The 18299-nt window shown below is 34.6% G+C and overlaps 2 protein-coding genes across 3 annotated transcripts; one reads left to right on the top strand and one right to left on the bottom strand.

Annotated features, from left to right (window-relative positions):
- Nucleotides 1–726: 726 nt before the first annotated feature.
- On the bottom strand, nt 727–4596 carry LOC119766393. Its single transcript, XM_038250906.1, has 4 exons — nt 4583–4596; nt 4227–4522; nt 1206–1210; nt 727–1145 (listed from the first exon to the last, which is right to left on the bottom strand). The coding sequence occupies exons 1-4, from the start codon at nt 4583–4585 to the stop codon at nt 733–735; spliced, it is 717 nt and encodes a 238-aa protein (XP_038106834.1). The 5' UTR covers nt 4586–4596; the 3' UTR covers nt 727–732.
- Nucleotides 4597–13782: 9186 nt separating this feature from the next.
- Nucleotides 13783–14943, top strand: LOC119767423. 2 transcript variants are annotated; one of them, XM_038255985.1, is made up of 2 exons: nt 13783–14178; nt 14292–14943. In XM_038255985.1, exons 1-2 carry the CDS (start codon nt 13968–13970, stop codon nt 14894–14896), a joined length of 816 nt encoding a protein of 271 aa, XP_038111913.1. In that variant the 5' UTR covers nt 13783–13967; the 3' UTR covers nt 14897–14943. The 2 variants fall into 2 exon arrangements, with proteins under 2 accessions (XP_038111913.1, XP_038111915.1); XM_038255987.1 differs by having other exon boundaries at nt 14178–14229.
- The last annotated feature ends 3356 nt before the right edge of the window (nt 14944–18299 follow it).

Below are 18299 nucleotides of genomic sequence, written 5' to 3'. Positions count from 1 at the left end.
CGCCAGGTTCTGGAGATCGATCCTCCACCGGCAAGACAATACCGGTTCGATGGTCGAACGATGCGGGAGCAGTCGTGCAGCGGCTCCGTAGAATGATGATTAACATTTCAGCAATAAATCAAAACTGTCAAAACAAAGTACAAGTTCACGGTGCTGCTGAGTAGGCGCCATCCGTGGATCCGAAACTGGAAGCCGGTGGTGGCCGGAACCGTTTTAGTGTTTTCCTCCGGATACCTCTACGTCTTGGTACGGTGGCTGAGAACTGAGAGCGTTTTTTGGAAGGAAACAAACTTTTACGTATGAAGGTGAAGAAGCAACGGTTGAAATGGGATAATAGATGGTTTGTTTTCTGAGGAAAATTGCCAGCCACGGCAATTATGTTACACTTTGTTGAGCTAACTTAATCAATCAGCTGCTGGATGAAAACGTGGCAAAATTTAGTTGTTCTGTGATTGTTATGTTTATTTATAAAGACGATCTCAATAATACTGTCAGATGAAAAGCCAACACCTCATAGCATTAAAGCTCGGATGGCACATCGATTGTTTTGAATAAAACATGACGTCACTGAAAAATCTCGCATTCTGACATGTGCTTCTTAGATTCTGTAGATTCAACGAATCGTCTCTTCAGTAAATTATACACAGTAAAGCTGGCCCCTTCAACGTTTGTAATGTTTCAAAAAAGTAGTTCAGCCAGAGTTTTTTTTAAATCTATATATCTCAATCAACATCACCGCGATGTGGCCTCATCACTTTTGTACGCAATCGTGTGACCCCCCGGAAGCGTCGCGAAAATAACTTCCGTTGCGGTCAGTTCCGGAACCGGTTCGGTTTTTTGCAGCTTCTGCATCCGCCGTAGCACGTCCAGTGGCTTGCGGCCCTCAACCACCGGCAGTAGTTTGGGGGCGTCCGGAAGAATTTCGTACGTTTTCGCCCCATCGTCGAACTCGTTCACCCGTGCGATGGCCCATCTGGTCGCGGTCAACCGGGGCCGGTGGCGGGACTGGTGGGGCGTCGTGGCCGATGTTCCCTTGGGGTCATGAGGAGATGAGTGACGGCGACTTGAGGACGAGTGTCGTCTTTGGGGGGTTGGTGAGGAAAAGCTGTTTCTAATATTGCAAATTGGACTCGTAACTGGTCTTTCTAAATAATAACAGAAATTTGAATAGTATAATTAAGTAATCAAAAACATTATAAGATTACCTTTGCTATTTGTGAGAGACATGCGTTGAATACCTCCGGAGTGACATGATTTGAATTTACTGTTATGTGAAGACAAGTCTTTTGATAGTGAAGTTGAACTCATTGTGCTGAAATTAGAAATTGTTGATGCAAATTAAAAGGCGATCTGAACATTAGTTTCGAATTTTAAATCAAATTTAAATAAATATAAAAAACAACAACAAAGCCATGTTGCAACAATTATAAAACTCGTAGCTACAACAAAATATAAAAAGAATTTGAATTGAATAGCTACCTATTCAATCCTCATGAGAGTCTCTTTGACCATTATTACAACAGTTTTTCGCAACGTTTAGCAATACTAGTTCATCTTCGCTGATCGGACCATCACTGCGAAATAAACTTGTTCAAACAATGATAATTTCTGATGTTCTGAATATTTTACAAGTTTCTATTAATAAAGTAATTTTATTTTAATGAAAAATATAAAAAAAACGATGTTTTAAACAGAATAACTTTTTTCTTTAAATCTTAAAACAAAATCACAGAAAAATACTAACCGCATGTCCCTCGATGAGCGTTTCCTTTCGCCTGACGATTCAAATGAAATAAACTCGTTGGTGGATGTATCGCTGGCTCTTTTGGTTGTAGGCATTTCCGATTTAACTAGATTGTTTTGTCCAGTTCGGTCTAAATCTCTCGACATAACGTCTGACACATTGCTGAAATTTGGAGGAAAAATTAGCATGGACGAACGGACATGACACGGGGTTTCAAAAAGTGAAGCAAGTTTTCTTTTACTTCTTCTTGGCGAAAACCTGCCCAAGCGAGATTGCTTTTGTCAAATTCTTCGCGCCACGTGGTTTAAAAGTAAACAAAGCCAGCTGATGATGCAAACTCATGGGTACTTTTTTAAATGGTTGTATGAATTTATATGAAAAATATATATATTTATATATTTATATATATATATATTTTAATAAAAATATTTTCAATTCTTTTAAACAAAGACTAACATTTCAAAAGGGCCAAACATTCAATATTACGTCCTTTTAAAATGTTAGTCTTGGTTTAAAATTTTTGAAAAGATCGGAAAATTTCACGAATGTTTCATAGTTTAACATTAAAAATCAGACCATTATTTGCTGAGATATCGACATTAGAAAATGGTGTGTTGTTTGGGTGGGACTTAGAAAACATCAATTTTCCTGTTTTTAAACCTTTGCATGGCAATATCTCAGCAACGAAAGGTCGTATCAACAAAGTTTAAAAATGCAAAATATAGAAAATTTTTACAGCTTTTCAAAAATATTTTTTCAAAGGTGGACAAACATGTGCACTAATTAAAAAAATGCAAAACTGCGACTATTTTCAAAAAAGTCACCTTAAAAATTTATTTAACTTGAAAACGGTGCACTTTATCAAAATTTTACTTAGGTACTTTTTGATTGCAAATTTGATTTTACATCGAAAAATGAAGTTGAAAAATTTTTGCGACCAATATTTCGATTTTTTGAAAAAATCAGTATTGATTCAAAAATTTATAACTCGGTCAAAGATTTTTTGCACAACCTGGAAATTTCTGAAAAGTTGGCATTTGATGTCCTCTAAAACATATCAAAAAATAAAACAAATTAAAAATAGTGTGTTTTTGCAAATCAAGTTTTAGTGACAGAAAGTTAAATAAAAAATCACCAAAAAAATTTTTACAGTGTTTCATTTTTTCCAGTGTAGTCCATATTCAGATTTTTGAATTTTCATACATCATTTTTGTATGGCCAGCTGCCAAATTTGTATGGAAAATTATATGGACAAACTAATGATGCAAAATGGCTTTTTTGGGCATATCGAAGGCACCAAACAAGTTTCAGTCGGATTAAAAAATACAAAAATTAAAATTTAAGAAAAAAAAAACGATTTCGTGGAGAACTGCTCATTTATAAGAGACTTATTTATTTTGAATCACATTGGATAAAAAATTGTGTCAAATTTAAAATCCAAAGCACAAAAAGGAACAATTAAATACATTTTGAATTTCTTTCAAGCTATATCAAAACTACTGCCCTTGTTTAGATTGAAGTGTAGATTTTAACCAATTAATAGTATTGATCTAATGATTTTAAGCATGAAAAATAAAACAAATAAAGCGAAAACATAGATGTTGTGATTGTTTCCAAAATTTCCCGGGATTTCGGGTATTCCTGGGTTTCGAAAAATATTTTTCCCGTTTCCCGGGAAATTCAAAACCTTATTTTTTGGGACATACCACAAAATACTGCATACTTGTTTTGACTTGAAATAAAGTGGATGAAAGTGAAAAATGCAGTCAAAATGACCCCTGATAATGTCATTTTTCAAGAAATTGGCAAAGTTACATAAAACAAGTCAAAATTAAAAAAAAATTAATTTTTTTTTTTAAATTATATTATTATATTGAAGCCCACCTAGAATTAGGGTTGGGTTGTAAAAGTTTAATGTACAATTTAAAACGATTTTTTAAACCTTTTGAAAATAGATTTTAAACATTTTTCCAATTCTATTATACTATTTACTACATTTATTATAAAACTGTTTACCGTAAACCGTTTGATGCCCTTCTTAATTCACGAGAAGATTTGACCGGCAGAACATCGATTTCGGCAGAATGGATGGATGATTGACCAAATGCTTGTTCGACCGAGGAATGGTCAGAAACCGGTGTACCGGTTTTGAGTGCTGACTTGATACCTTCTACAATTATGCTTGATGATTTTCTAAAATTTGAATCAAAATCATAAATGAATGAATTAATTAGGCCTTTGTGGAAAAGTTACCGAAAATTATTCGAGGATTGTTTCGTTTGAGGTGACAATGATTCCAGTTTAACATCAGATTTGATATTATTTTTGGAAGATTGACCAATTTTACTGTCTGCTGATAAATTAATGTCCTGTTTTTGGTCATATTTTATCATATCTTCGATGATGCTTGATGTTTTTCTATTGCTTTGGGAAAAAATATTGTTTAACAAAAAATATTTCAAATGCACAAACTAAATCTTACAGTTTTAAACTTTGAGTGGTTCTGTCGTTGGACATACTGGCTACGACCAATTCTTTACCAATAGATTCGTCCAAGTCCTGTCCTGTATTTTTTTGTGGATTCACAATACTCTCATCCAGAGCCTCAAAAGATTCAAACTGTTGCAGACACTTTGAGTCTTCCGGTTCGACGTTTTTCTTCTTCTCAGATTTGTTCCAACCGAAAAACTCCTGCAAACAGTCGTACCCGTACAGGATACTCTCAGCCAAAGTTGGTCCAAAATAGAAGCGCCTTAGTTCAGTTAGACTAATTTGGTCCTGTGAGGTTGTACAAAAATTTCGTTCATCTTAAATTGTTTTGCAGATTATAAATCTTACCATAATAAATTTAAAAGACGCATAAAAAAAATCACAAAATGACACATTAAAATTAAGTGCAAAACTAGATTGCTTCGACTTAAACCGCCAAACTGAAAGAGTGGGAAAATAAAAAGCTAGTGTGCCAACCTTGAAAAGTTGCAATCGCTTGGAAGTAATCTGGTTGGTTGGAGGGAGAAATTGCAAGCAGGGTTCGGAATGATGGTTTCACATTTCAGTTTGCAGAAATGCATCAAAAGCGGAAGCAGCTGAGCTTGTCGAACTTTTGCCAAACGAGTCAGAATTGTCATTCTCGCTGTTGGGAGGAAAAGTTTTCAAGGACTTTTCCATCACAATCTTGGGTTGAATTGCTGCGCGGTTCGATGCTGCTGCGACGTGGTGACCGGAAGTGGGTTATGAAGTATGAAACCATCTCAATAATGAATGATTAGTTTTGATAGTGCGCCAAAGTCAATACGTTTCAATTACATCGTTCTTTTGGATGGGTTCGAGTTGGGACAGCTGATTGAATTTGCTTTCTTTAGTCGTATGGTTTTGTGTGATTGCAGTACGATCATTGATGTTGTTAGTCAAAAGAGGAAAGGTTTCCTCTTAATTCATTATTTTATTCTTTTCAGTAAACTAGATTTGTTTTTATCCCGGATATGGTCTTCGGGTCTATATGACCCAAGACCATCATGACAGTTTTTTTAGCTTGTGACCATTGGCACCTAAAGAGCAGAAATTTTATGACTTTGTGTATCTTTTTTTTTCTTCGTATTTTATCATATTTGAGCCAAAAATGGACTTCCGGTTGAAACCGTCCCCAGAAAAATATCACACTTATGATACTCAGTTCTATATAACAACCTAGAAATGATTGCAAAATTTGAAAGCTTAAAAATTAGCCATTGAAACCGCTTTTTTTTTTAAATGTGGCCCAATACTAACTAATATTAATATATTAATACTAATATTACTTATGGGTCTTAGGCAAAATATTTTTTTTATTAAAATAAAAATCGAGTACAATTTCATTCTTCAAGAAATACATAAATTATTATTATTGCATCTCAGCTAAACTTGTATGCCTAACTTGATTATTTAAGATATTTAGCCTAATGGAAAACATTCAACATTATCTTTTAATAAGGAAAAAATAGGCATAACATTTTATAATATTATACAGTTAACGAGTATGACTCGTGTTTCAAGAAGCATTCCTTTTAGAGTTCTTAGTTGAAACCATTTTTTGTAAATATAAATTGATTTTCTAAAAAAGACATCAAAGATAACTTGTATGAAAGTAGATGTGCAGAAGAAAAATGATAAGCGAAGCAGCTTCTTCTCTAAGATATTTCAACTACTATTCTGTCCATGTTCGCATAAATGTCTCATATGCAAAAACAACAAGCTGAGAAAAACGCATTTTAAGTTTGTCCCATACATAAGGCTACGTGTTAAGTTTTCGCGAAAAAACTAGATTTCCTCCTGACAAAGTACTGGATGTTATAGGCTCTTTTGAAAATGCACACGATTTTGACCAAACTGCATCAAAAACTTAAAATCGATGCCAACATTTCAAAAAGCATCATGTACACACCATCCTTTTTGATAAAAACGCATTTGAATGTTGAGCATCCAAAAACAAAATAAGATGTTCTAATGATGACAAACGATGAAAAACCTTGCTTCTATTGATACTTGATCATCCAAATTCAATAAAACATTATTTCCGTAATTTTATTTGAGAAAAACAAACATAACTTCTTTTGAAATCACCAACGTCTATATCACCCTGCTGTCATTGAGGAGGACGCTTTGTTATGATTCGTTTTTCTTCGCCGAATGTACTTGGTGCTTTTTCATGGTGGTTTTTTTTCGTCACGAGGTTCATGTAGTCTTTTGTTTGACAGGTTGACAGGGCTATATAAACAGTAACTGCTGATGGCAGAGATTTTGTTTATGTTACTTTATTTAAAATCATTATGAAACAGACTTTACTGAAGTAACTTTTGATCATTTTTGGTGGAGAGGTAGATTATTAGGAGTACTTTTAGAATATTCAATAACCTAGAAAGTGTCAAAATGTACATGATGCCTTTTGAAATGTTACCGTCGAAATGGATGAAAATGCATATATGGGAAATTTATGCGATCAGGGGCAGTATTTCTTTTATGAATCTGCGACAAAGTGCTGATTTGCTAACATTAGGGGCCTTATGGAAATACATGGCGTTTCCCCTTAAATAAAAAATAATACATTTTGGGAGATCATAAAGAGATTTTTTTGCTCATAAAGAGATAGATTGATACCAACGGACATTTGATGCAAGTTTATAGAATTAATTATTGTTTTTTTTTAATGTTTTTTTTCAATTGCATTGCTTTTGTGTTATGAATAAGAAATCTTAAAGATTTGCAATTTAAAGCAAATGTCATTCAAATAATGAAAATAGAAAAATGGTCCAACCATAATGGTAAGAAACTTGAGTACAACATTTCATTCAACATAATGCCACAGTATACTTTAAAAGCTGGACAAGAAGTTCAAAGCGAATTTTTATGGTAAGGCTGGATTCTGCGCACTGAGTTGTTCCATGAGATTTTTTTCTGTGCAAATTGTGCCTTAGAATTTTCATTAAATTATTCAGTTTTAGGAATTTGTATAATTTACTTTATATCTACTGTGAAGTTCTGGTTTATTTTTCAATTTGAAATATTTTGAAACCTTATATTAATTTATAGAGCCTGTAATGTATTTTTAGAGTTTGAATCAACTGTTTGTTGATGGTGCTTGAATAATGTGTTTTGGGGATTCTTTTTGAAAAAATTATCAAACCATTTAAAGAACGTTTATTGAAACATATATTTTTCATTTGTTTAATTCATTTCAATTCAATTCAGTTTATTTATTTGAATTCAACTTAGAACTTTTTTTGTACAAACGGCGGGAAGATCCTTTAAGCTGTGTTTGATAACGTCATCCTAATAAATACAATTATAGTTTGTTTTTGAAGCAAAAGTTAACAAAAGCATTTCCCTGTGTTTAATTAAATGTTTAGTTTACCAATATTAATAAAATTTATTAAAATGTGGCTCCAATGTTTCGAAATGAAATATTAAATTTGGTCTTATTAGATTGACAGGATCTCTTTTCTTCAATTCAATAAGTATGCATGTGCATCACCGTCTATAATTGAAGATTCGACTACATATTAGCCAAATCAACTAACCGAGAAAACCGCGGTGGTGTCCGTCACCAAATCTTCATCAGAGTTATTTCCCATTTGAATGGGATATTAGACAATTGGTGTTTTTTCGGTTTGGCAGCCAAAATGAATCAATTTTTTGAAGAAATCTTGATTTTGCCAAAAATTAAACTAAAGGTTTTTTTTATGATAAGCAGATTTACGAAAAATATTTATTATAATTTCTATAATAGTAGTTTATGCAACAAGTTGAGAATAGAGGATTTTTTCAGAACGAGTCGTACATTTATCCAACGTGGTTCAACGAGTTGGATAAATACGACGAGTGATGAAAAAATCAAGTTTTGCAACGAGTTCCATATCAATGAATCGTTTAATTAAAAAAAATGTTGAAAAGTATTACAAGTGCTGAAAAGTTCAACTTTTCAGCTTCCATTTCAGTGCTAAAAAGTAGAACTTTGCAGCATTTGTATTGAAAAGGGTTACTATTCGATTCTGTTATTTTTGGTATAGAAAAGTAGACTGTTTCGTTGTTCAAGAATGACAGGAAAAGTTATTAGTTTCACGACGGAATTGCAAAAACTGTTTTTAGCTTATTCTTACTAAGCCTGATGAAAAATCCTGCTAAATTACTCTAATGATCAGCAACGCTATTCTAAAGACCTCTTCATTTTCCAGGGGCAACAGAAAATCGATATCACTCGACTCGGAGAGGTCGAAAAAAAAAAGTTTATGTAACATAAATTGGCACAAATCCTATAACATTGTTGCAACAATTAACAGCACCCAAATCGTCCCAGGAACACCTTTCAACGTTGGAGAGTATGAGACCAAAAGTATATAATCTCACCCCACCCTGCGTTCTCTTTTGGGTGGTAAGTTTAGGCTCCGCCCAAACACCCACGCAGCAACAGTGGCAACCAGTAGAATGCACACATACTCAAATTGGGGGCGCACACACACAGCTGTCGGAACAGTATCCATTTCGTCGTCATTTACGAGCCATGATTTTCCACGCTGATGGGGAGGCCGCGGGTGTTGGGTGAAAGGAAAGCTTTTACTTTATGGGTGGAAAAGTCGGATTTTTCGCCACGTCCAGGCGCAGAGTATTGATTTTTCATGATTTTTTGCATCCCTTGTGATTGTTACATAATAGTCGTGGGAGTTTTTTGTGCATCTTTTGCAGGATTGGTGTTTCGGAGAATTTTCCTGCTGTAGTTTTTCTTGGATGGTCATAAAATTGTTATTTTTATCTCACGGCTGCAGATAACGGGGTGCTATTTTCGTCACGATATTTTTACCGTGAGCTTTTTATTCCATTCAAAGTTTGCCATTTGGGACACGTTTCGAATAATTTTCATGTTGGTGTAGCATTTCAGTGAATGTCATGTGGGTTGCGAAGTTCTATTTCTAATCAAAAAGGATGTTTTGATTTTACAACGTAAGGTACCTAATAGAATTGCAAAAAACATTTCGAATGTAGATTTTTTACAGAATTTTTTATTTATTCTGAAATGCTATCAGGGTTATGATGCCAGAAATGAACGATGTTAAAAGTTTTCACAGTAAAATCGTCTTTGCAAGAGAAAAATATTTAATTTTCCAAAAAACAATTAGACGACAACTTTCAACCAATGCAAGTAATTTTTTTTGGCTGCTGCAAAACGTTACCACGATTTAAAATAATCTTTAGTCACAGTAATTTGACCATTTCAATGCAATGAACAGAATTGTATTTGATCGATTTTCATGTAAACACGAGATTTTTTTTAACAAAGTGTTTTCTGAGGTTATCAATTTAATAGCCCGTTCTAGCTCATATCCACCATGCGTTCATTTCATGTACCTAATAAAGTTTTGTAAAAGTTGTCCATTGTCCAAGCGTTGTGATTGTCCACGCTCCATACAAAAAATATTTGATTTGTATGGAAATTGTCCAAGAAGGGGGAGGGGGGAACCGAGATTTCAAAAAAAGTGTCCACGTGGTTTATGGATGGTCCCATTGAATCAAAAGTTTCTTGAATTGCAATATTTGTTTTTCAAAACTTGCACAATGTGATATAAAATAAGTTATTTAGAATTTTCTTGATTTTTTTTTGTTGAACTTTTTTACTTGATATTTATAAAGTTTCCTGAAATCTTGTGATAAAAGAAAAGATAGAAAATTTATTTTAAAACCTCCATTTAAAAATATATGAATTCATAATTGCATAAAAAAATTAAGTACTTCACTTTTAACAGAAAGACATGATACTAGTTGTTTCAAATATCAGAATTCTTAAAAAATTAGAAAAAAAGTTAAAATCTCGTAAGAAATTTACTTTATCTTTAAAAAATGTAAAGTTTTAGCGGAGAAGCAGCGGTTTTTCTAAAATATTTTTTTCCATAATAAACTTGCATGCAAGTTTTCAAAGATAAAATAGAGTTTTCAACGTGCGCATGTATTGCGTATACGCACACGAAAAAGATTGAGGCTAAATTTTGTACCCGCCAGCAAAACAAATGGTGTGCAAGTGTGCGTGAGAGCGGGCTTAGATAACGCTATAGAGTTATCTACGTGCACATGTATTGCGTGTTTGTACACGAAGGGTTTTTAGGTTAAAATTTGTACCCGCCAGCAAAAACAAATGGTAAGCTAGTGTTTGTGAGATCGGGCTTAGATAGCTCTATGGGATTGCTTCAAAAGGCCAAAACTCAAAAGTCAGGATCTCGGAAGGTTGAAATTCAAAAAGCCGAATTTTGTCTTTTGCTTAGAAGGCAGAATAGCATAGCAGCATAGCATAGCATAACGGGTCTGCACCACGCTGTAGGGGGTGCCACAATGGTCAATTCAATATTCTTAGACAATTTGATTGCTGCCCGGTACATTCAAAAATATCTAAGAACGTAAATTTCCACACTGTGCTCCAAGGCTACGCCCATACAGTCCTGTGGGGATTTGGGAGGGGATGTTTGTGTTGTTCACTAGTGGCAAAAGTGCAGGGAACCCATGCGACTTTTAAACGTGAACGGAATATTTTTGGGAGGTTTGGAATGGGGGTTAGGGGAATTTCATCGGGCCGATGAAAATGGTTGAATGCGTAATGTATTAAATGATTTGGAAGTTTGTACGTGTAAATGTGAGTCTTTAGTGTATTATATAATAAGCATGTAGTTTTGTAAAAATAATAAATGAAACAAATATAATACATATAATAAATATAATAAAATAAATAAAATCAAGATGATTCCAGGAAGCTGTAAAAAAATGCAATAATTTAAAATATAAATACTCCAGATGGTTTCCATGCTGTTCTAGAAAGTTTCATTAATTTAAACATCTTGATCATACATGGTATGAGGAGATGGTATGTTACAGGAAAGGAAAAGGATGAGGAATAATATAAACAATTATATTAATCATATAGTGAGTTGATAAATTAACACGCAGACAGTAAAATTACTATAATCCCTCACCCCATACGAACAGCGACACAAAAGCACACACAAAAAAAATTAACCTGAATAATCACGACTTCGACTGACACGCAACAATATTCATTAGCACAATGACCCCCCCATTATTTAATTATAATAACCACGCACCCAAGCACACAACCAGCGACACAAAAGAAATGAAAATGAACATGCAAAAACAAGACAGCGCGTCCCCGTGGTCAGCGCACTAATGATGCCATTATTTAATTATAATAACCACTCACCCAAGCACACAAACAGCAACACAAAAGAAATGAAAATGAACATGCAAAAACAATACAGCGCGTCCCCGTGGTCAGCGCACTAATCTGTCTTTTGCTTAGAAGGCAGAACGTCTTAAAAGACCGAATGTTTCGAAAAGCAGAATGATTATGGAATTTTGAATTTTGATCATCAGTAAACTAATAAATTGTGTTCTTTTCGTTATTTTAAGCGAAAGAATTACATAAAAATAAACATTCTGTTTATTTTTACCGAAAATATTGTTACCATGCAAACGAGTGAGTAGAATTCAATGAATAAAAGCATTTCAAAAGAACTTCATTATGGTGACGATATCCAAAGTCGATCATTCGTCATCAAGTATTTAAATGAATTTGAATAATTAATTTTTTTTTCAGCCGAATAAATAGAAACTTAAAAAATTGTTGACAGCAATGGTAGTAAGTTATGCCTTCTTTAATTCAAATACTTTTTTGCCTTCCTCACTGAGGTAAGGCTATAATCCTGCTCTAAAAATGAACTTTTCACAGGAAGCTCGTAGACCCATCTTCATGTAGACCTATCGGCTCAGAATCGAAAACTGAACAAATGTATGTGTGTTTGTATGTGACCAAAATTCTCACTGAGTTTTCTCAGCACTGGCTGAACCAATTTTGGTCAAACCAGTTGCATTCGATTTGGTTTTAGGTCGCATGCGTACCTATTGATTTTTATAATGATTTGATTAGTAGTTCAAAAGTTATGTATACAAATGTGTTTTTGCATTTATCCGGATGTTGGATAAGTGACCGGAAATCGATTCAAATATCTTCATGTTATACATCGTTGGTTAGGTAATCACAATATCTTTTCAACGAGTACAATACGTTGAAGATTTGGCAACCCTGTCTCGAGTTATGATCACTTAAGTGATATTTATGCACTTTTTTGAAGCTGGATCTCATTCAAATGTATTTCAACTATGTCTGGATCCATCATCCGACCCACCGTTGGTTAGGTAATCAAAAGACCTTTCCAACGAATCCAAAACATTGTAAATCTGGCAACTCTGTCTCGAGTAATGCCCACTTAAGTGATATTTATGTACTTTTTTGAAGCCGAATCTCATTCAAATGTTTTTAAACTATATCCAGATCCATCATCCACCGTTGGTTAGTTAATCAAAAGACCTTTCCAACGAATCTAAAACATTGTAAATCTGGCAACCCTGTCTCAAGTTATGCCCACTTAAGTGATATTTATGCACTTTATTGTAGCCGGATCTCATTCAAATGTATTTAAACTATGTCCAGATCCATCATTCGGACCACCGTTGGTCAGTTAATCAAAAAACCTTTCCAACGAATCTAAAGCATTGTAAATCTGGCAACTCTGTCTTGAGTTATGCCCACTTAAGTGATATTTACATATTTACTTTTTATTGCGGATTTTAAGAGAAACTAGATGAAATTTGTGTCCAAGAACATCGAATTACCAATAGTTGGTAAAGAGTGAGACCATATAGGTTGATTAAGTTCAATCTTTCTTGTTCTTAAAAACACTTGTTTTCCCGAATTGAAAACAAATGTGTTTCTCGGAATCGAGAAAATATTACATTAGAACAACTCGTACCTCAGAGTAGGTATTAAAAGCAATTTCCCAACGATTAGACGGTCTCATTCCAGTGCACCTAATACACTTGATAGCGCGCTGCCGACACGCGTACCAGCGCCGTCGAGTGTTTGCTGATTGTCACTCCAGCGTGTCTTCATCAACGGTCCTCCTCTCTGGCTCTGGTATCTCCCATCACCTTTCCCCCTATCTGACGATGTGGGTGGGCAAACATCATCCCACCCCTCTTCTTTTTGGCCCCGTTGCAGTTTGCTGAGTCGCCCCGGGGCAATACATTTCACCCGTCCTTGATCTGGAAAATCCTTGCGTCGATGTGTGTGTGTGTGTTTAACAAAAAGTTAATAAAGCCATTCAAACAAAGAGAGTCAATTTATTTGCTTTGGATTTTTTATTGGCTGAAATGTAACCTCTGAAAACTAGTTTTTGGCTTAAACCTTGCTCACTGAGTATGTTTTTTTAGAGGAATTGTATTATTACGTAAGAAAATCTCACTTCTGTAGAAATGTGAACCAAATATTTAAATATATATAGCATTCGTATTGTGTGGGTGTTGAAAAACGCCCACTCGGTGGAGCAAATCCCAACAAATTCCACCCCAAGCTTATCACATTCCAGCAAACACGTTCTCCACATATATCTTCACAGCTCATTTCCATTTGAATCTTTTGCAATTTCTCCACATAAACTACACGTCTCCGTCGTTAAACTGGAAATCCCGTTCGGAACATTTGTTTTGTAGGCGTTAATTACGTTCTGTACTAACAATTGTACTTGATTGAAATATTATATCTGGAATCAGTTTAGTGAAGCCTTGCAGATATGTAAGTAGCGTAGTGGCACTTAAACTAATTTCAATATAAAAATAATGAAAAAAATCATAAAATATGCCAAACCCTTATAAACCACATAGTAACGTATATTACACTGTCGTGGATGTGACGAGTGCTTCGCAAAAAAGTGCATCAGTTTCGCCAAACATTTCCGTAAATATACTAAGCACAACACACGTTCCTGGTGTGTCTACCAGATATCGTAGCTCTACCGACCTGAGGCACTATATAAATACTTCAAAACGTTTTGCGCGGTTTAGTCTAGGTGAGTTCTGTAACACATTTTCCGGATCAAATACTGCCGCTGGAATGAGAGGTTGTTGCGTAATGTGTTCTGTTTGTTAGTGCTTTTTCCCTAACTTTCTATACATTTGCTAGGTTCTACATTCTTGACCATCGTGCTGGCATTGCTACTGTCCACATGTCGAGCTGAGTCCGATGAAAGTGAGGAAGTTACGCTGGACTCAAATCCAGCGACAATTCTCTACACTGCAAAACCTTCAACGACGCCAAAAACGAATGTTTCTTATGACGAATCACCAACAACCCAGTTGACAACAATCGAATCAACCAAAGAAGCAACAAACGAAACATCAAATTATTCAACAACCGAATCCATCGAGCCACCAACGACTGAATCAACCAACTCATCGACCACCGAAGCACCGCGAGTTTGCAGTCCCATCCAGGTCCTGTACCAGAAAATCCAGGACGAGCTGGAAAAAATCGTCACGGAAATCAGCAAGTTCCAGCAGGAAGCCATGTCGAAAATTTCCGCAAACGAGCAGCAACATCTTCTGCTGCAGCAGGTTCCTGCGTCAGCACCTGCAGCGGGAGCGGTACCCGCTCGAATGAACCTGATTCAGCTGTGGAACATGGTTCAGCAACTGCAGCAAAGCCAGCAGCTTTCGGCCAGCCAGCAACTGCTGCAGCAAGCAGCGACGATGAGTCCACCAGTTACGCAAGGTTCCACTAGCAGGTAGTGTTGTGTGGTTGTTGCTAGGAAAATAAATAATCTGTGTAACTTAAACCACGTTGTGCATGCTTTCTCGTTAAGTCTGAAACATTTTTTTGTTTACTATTTATTTCTCGTCCAACGAGATACTTTCGGAAGAGCAGATGACTTATCGCTTGGATCTGGTAACAAAAAAAATATTGTAATGTTAAATCTGGTAATGGTGACAGATTCTGTGTCAAAAAATGTGCAATTTTATGTAAGGAACTGGTGTAATTTTCATCATGAAATTCAACTTTTGTTTATTGTGTTGTTTATAATAGTACCCTACACATCGAGAAAGGTGTTCCAATTCCTTGTTTCGAAATGATTTAAATGCGGACTAATTTGAAAAATTTACATTTAAAAATTTCAAATAATTTGTCACAAAAGTGCCCACAACCTTAAAGCGGTCCACTTTATCAAAAAATCAGTTGCAAATCTCTGCAAAATTTCATCAGGTTTGGATGCTTCTTGATGAATTTGGTCCTAAAGAATGGTCATCTTTCGATTTTAACATAAATCCCAACCTCTTTTCTTGATGATTTTCTTTACACTTTTTTTTGTTTACTCCTAGCTTTGCAACTTTCAGACCAGACTATTTACTGGTTGCATTTTATAGTAAAAAATCCATTTAAAAAGAGCATAATTCGAAAAAAGTCCATGTCAAAAAATATTTTTATCGAATTTCGAACGGGTCGTCAATTTTTTGATATGTCATGTGAAATTTTTGTTTTCATACAACTTTTTTAAATGTCTTTCAATTGCGTCCAAGACAGCTTAACGTCATAATTTAATTCCGGACACTTAGTAGCATATCATTTTTGTTATTGCTAGAAAAAAATCATGTAACAAGTTGAAAATGTAGAAATATCATCTGGATGTAGTATAAACAGTCTGTTTTAAGAGAATGCATGCAAAATATATCTTTTCTGACAATTTTTCATCACTTTTTAAAATTAAAATGACTTGTTATGCTTCGAATCCCGACACTGATAAAAGCTGATTCGAATCCGGACACTTTTGCTTCGAATTCCGGAAACTCGGTTTTGCTTATGAATAGCACAAATTTTTATGAATAAATTAAATTCTAGCTGAAACCTAAACCATAAATTTCTGCTTTGCCTTCCGGTGCTTTGGACGCCAATGAAATATTTCAGTGAAATGTTTCACATTTTTGGTAAACTTATAATTTTATTTTATTTAATTGTTTTGGCGCTGCAGATAAGCTTTTAATTGAAAGTTGATGTTAGAATTCATCAAAAAACACAGTATTGAAATTCATAATGCAAACACTTATATCCAAATAGTTGATAAAACAATATTAGGTGTCCGGGAATTCGAATCATGACGTTATTCGGTTAAAATGGCACGGACTTATGATTTTTTGAAAAATAAGTTTTTTGCAAAAAATGACGAAAATAACCGTTTTAAGGACCACCCTAGCACGGTGTAGGTCACCCTAACTACCAAGCCAAACCAAAATACGGGTCCTATTATTTTGGCCAAGGTACAGTCATCCCACATATTCGGAACGGTTTCCAGATCGGCCAATGTTCAATAAATCATAGCACATCGATAATTGAACTTAATGATTCGCTTTTATCTTCATTTGAAAGCTTTTCTTGCGATCTTTCGAATGCTGTATCGAGCATCTGCAAATTTTAACTTTTATATAAAGTTTTTGAAAATTACTTTGAACCTTGAAATCCACAAATTCGGAACACTTTTTTCTTATGAATGTAAACAAACTTTGGATCTCTCCAGGGGTACATATTTATTACCAAATAATGACTTCACACACTGAAACCAATGAAACTCAAGCTTAGTGATGTTTTATACATGGTTTGTTAACTTTTTTTGTGAAAATATCAGTTAAATTCAGGTGTTCCACAATTGTGGGAGGCACAATAACAACCCACGATTATGAAACAGGCCATTTGGATGCATTGTTTTGCTGCTCTGGACAAAATAGTCTTGGAATGAAGTTTTTTGTTCAAAAAGTATTACTTTTACTAGTGAAATAGCAAAGCATGCTATTGACAAATTATCATAAAAGTGTTCCGAATTTGTGGGTGTTCCGAATATGTGGGATGACTGTACCCCCAGACCAATTTTGAGCCCGATCGGTGAACTTTTTCTCGGTTTATGCTCTTTTCAAATGGAATTGCGGATAGGATTCCTTAGACAAGTGTATTAAAAAATTCAAAATTAAATATCAACCCTCATCATTTTTGCTATATTTTTTTGTTTTATCACCATCTTGTTCCACGGATAATTTTAAATAAAAATAATTGAAAACTTCAAAATAAATAATACTACACACTGCATGTAGGGTAGGGTAGTAAACAATAAGATAATTTTGGTGTTTAACTTTCTACGATTTTTGTATTTTTTTCATCAGCATGTTATAATGAGCTATTTGTTGCGTTTTTTTTCCTTTAATGTATTCTAATATTAACCACAATATGAGATTGGTCCGACCTCTACATCCAGAGTTATTCAACTGTCTCATTGCGCATTGTAGACACACTTGACAGGAACAATGAGACAGCTTGAGAACAATGAGATACTCTACAAAAATCAATACTTTTCAAGTAAAACATCATGTTTTGTAATGTTCCATTGCAGGTGGCTTGCCTTGAACATTTTAAAGCAATTTTGTCTTCTGGAAACTTTAATTAACAAAAGCTATGCTAAAAAGTATAAATTTTTTGTAAAATCCGTATATTTATACCAAATAACTTTATATTTTTGGTTAAATGAAGTTAAAACTCAATAAATATGCCGAAAATCACTTTCTTTTCTTTCAATTCAATTCCAATTTATTTTCCGCAATAAAAATTTTACAACTTGTGTGAATGGCTGGTTCATAGAGATTTGGTGATCCTTGTAACTATTTCCTTTTCATTAACCGCTTGGTAACGGAAGGTTCTTCAACTTTCTTTTCATGTTTTGAAAGATTTACATAGATTTTGAAAAGTTTAATTATGAAAAATCAAAGTGTCTCATTGTTTACCATGGGCTTAAAGGAGTGGGGAACAACGAGACAGCTCTGGATTTTGAGTATTTACTAAATTTTGGTCAAACCTACTGAAAGGACATTGGAACGTCGAAAGAAATCTGAAGAAATAGTTTTGGTAAACCTCGTTGGATAAATGTACGACTTGTGCTGAGAGCAATTCCATGCCAAATAGGGAATCGGTTGTACCCGACCCTCTCCGATTTCAATGAAACTTTGTAGACATGTTATCCTACGCTTATATAAGCCATTTTTGTGTATATGGAGCCAGTTCCACTCGATAATGACATTTGAGAAGGGCGTAAGTGTTTTAAATATTTTTGTAATTCGGAATTTAAATATTTCTGTATCTCGAAGCCGTTGCATCGTA

This window comes from Culex quinquefasciatus, chromosome 2 (genome assembly GCF_015732765.1).
Source record: "Culex quinquefasciatus strain JHB chromosome 2, VPISU_Cqui_1.0_pri_paternal, whole genome shotgun sequence".
In the NCBI taxonomy this organism is placed as follows: domain Eukaryota; kingdom Metazoa; phylum Arthropoda; class Insecta; order Diptera; family Culicidae; genus Culex; species Culex quinquefasciatus.
The sequence above is the reverse complement of the archived record's forward strand: the minus strand, read 5'-3'. Positions and strand labels throughout refer to the sequence as shown.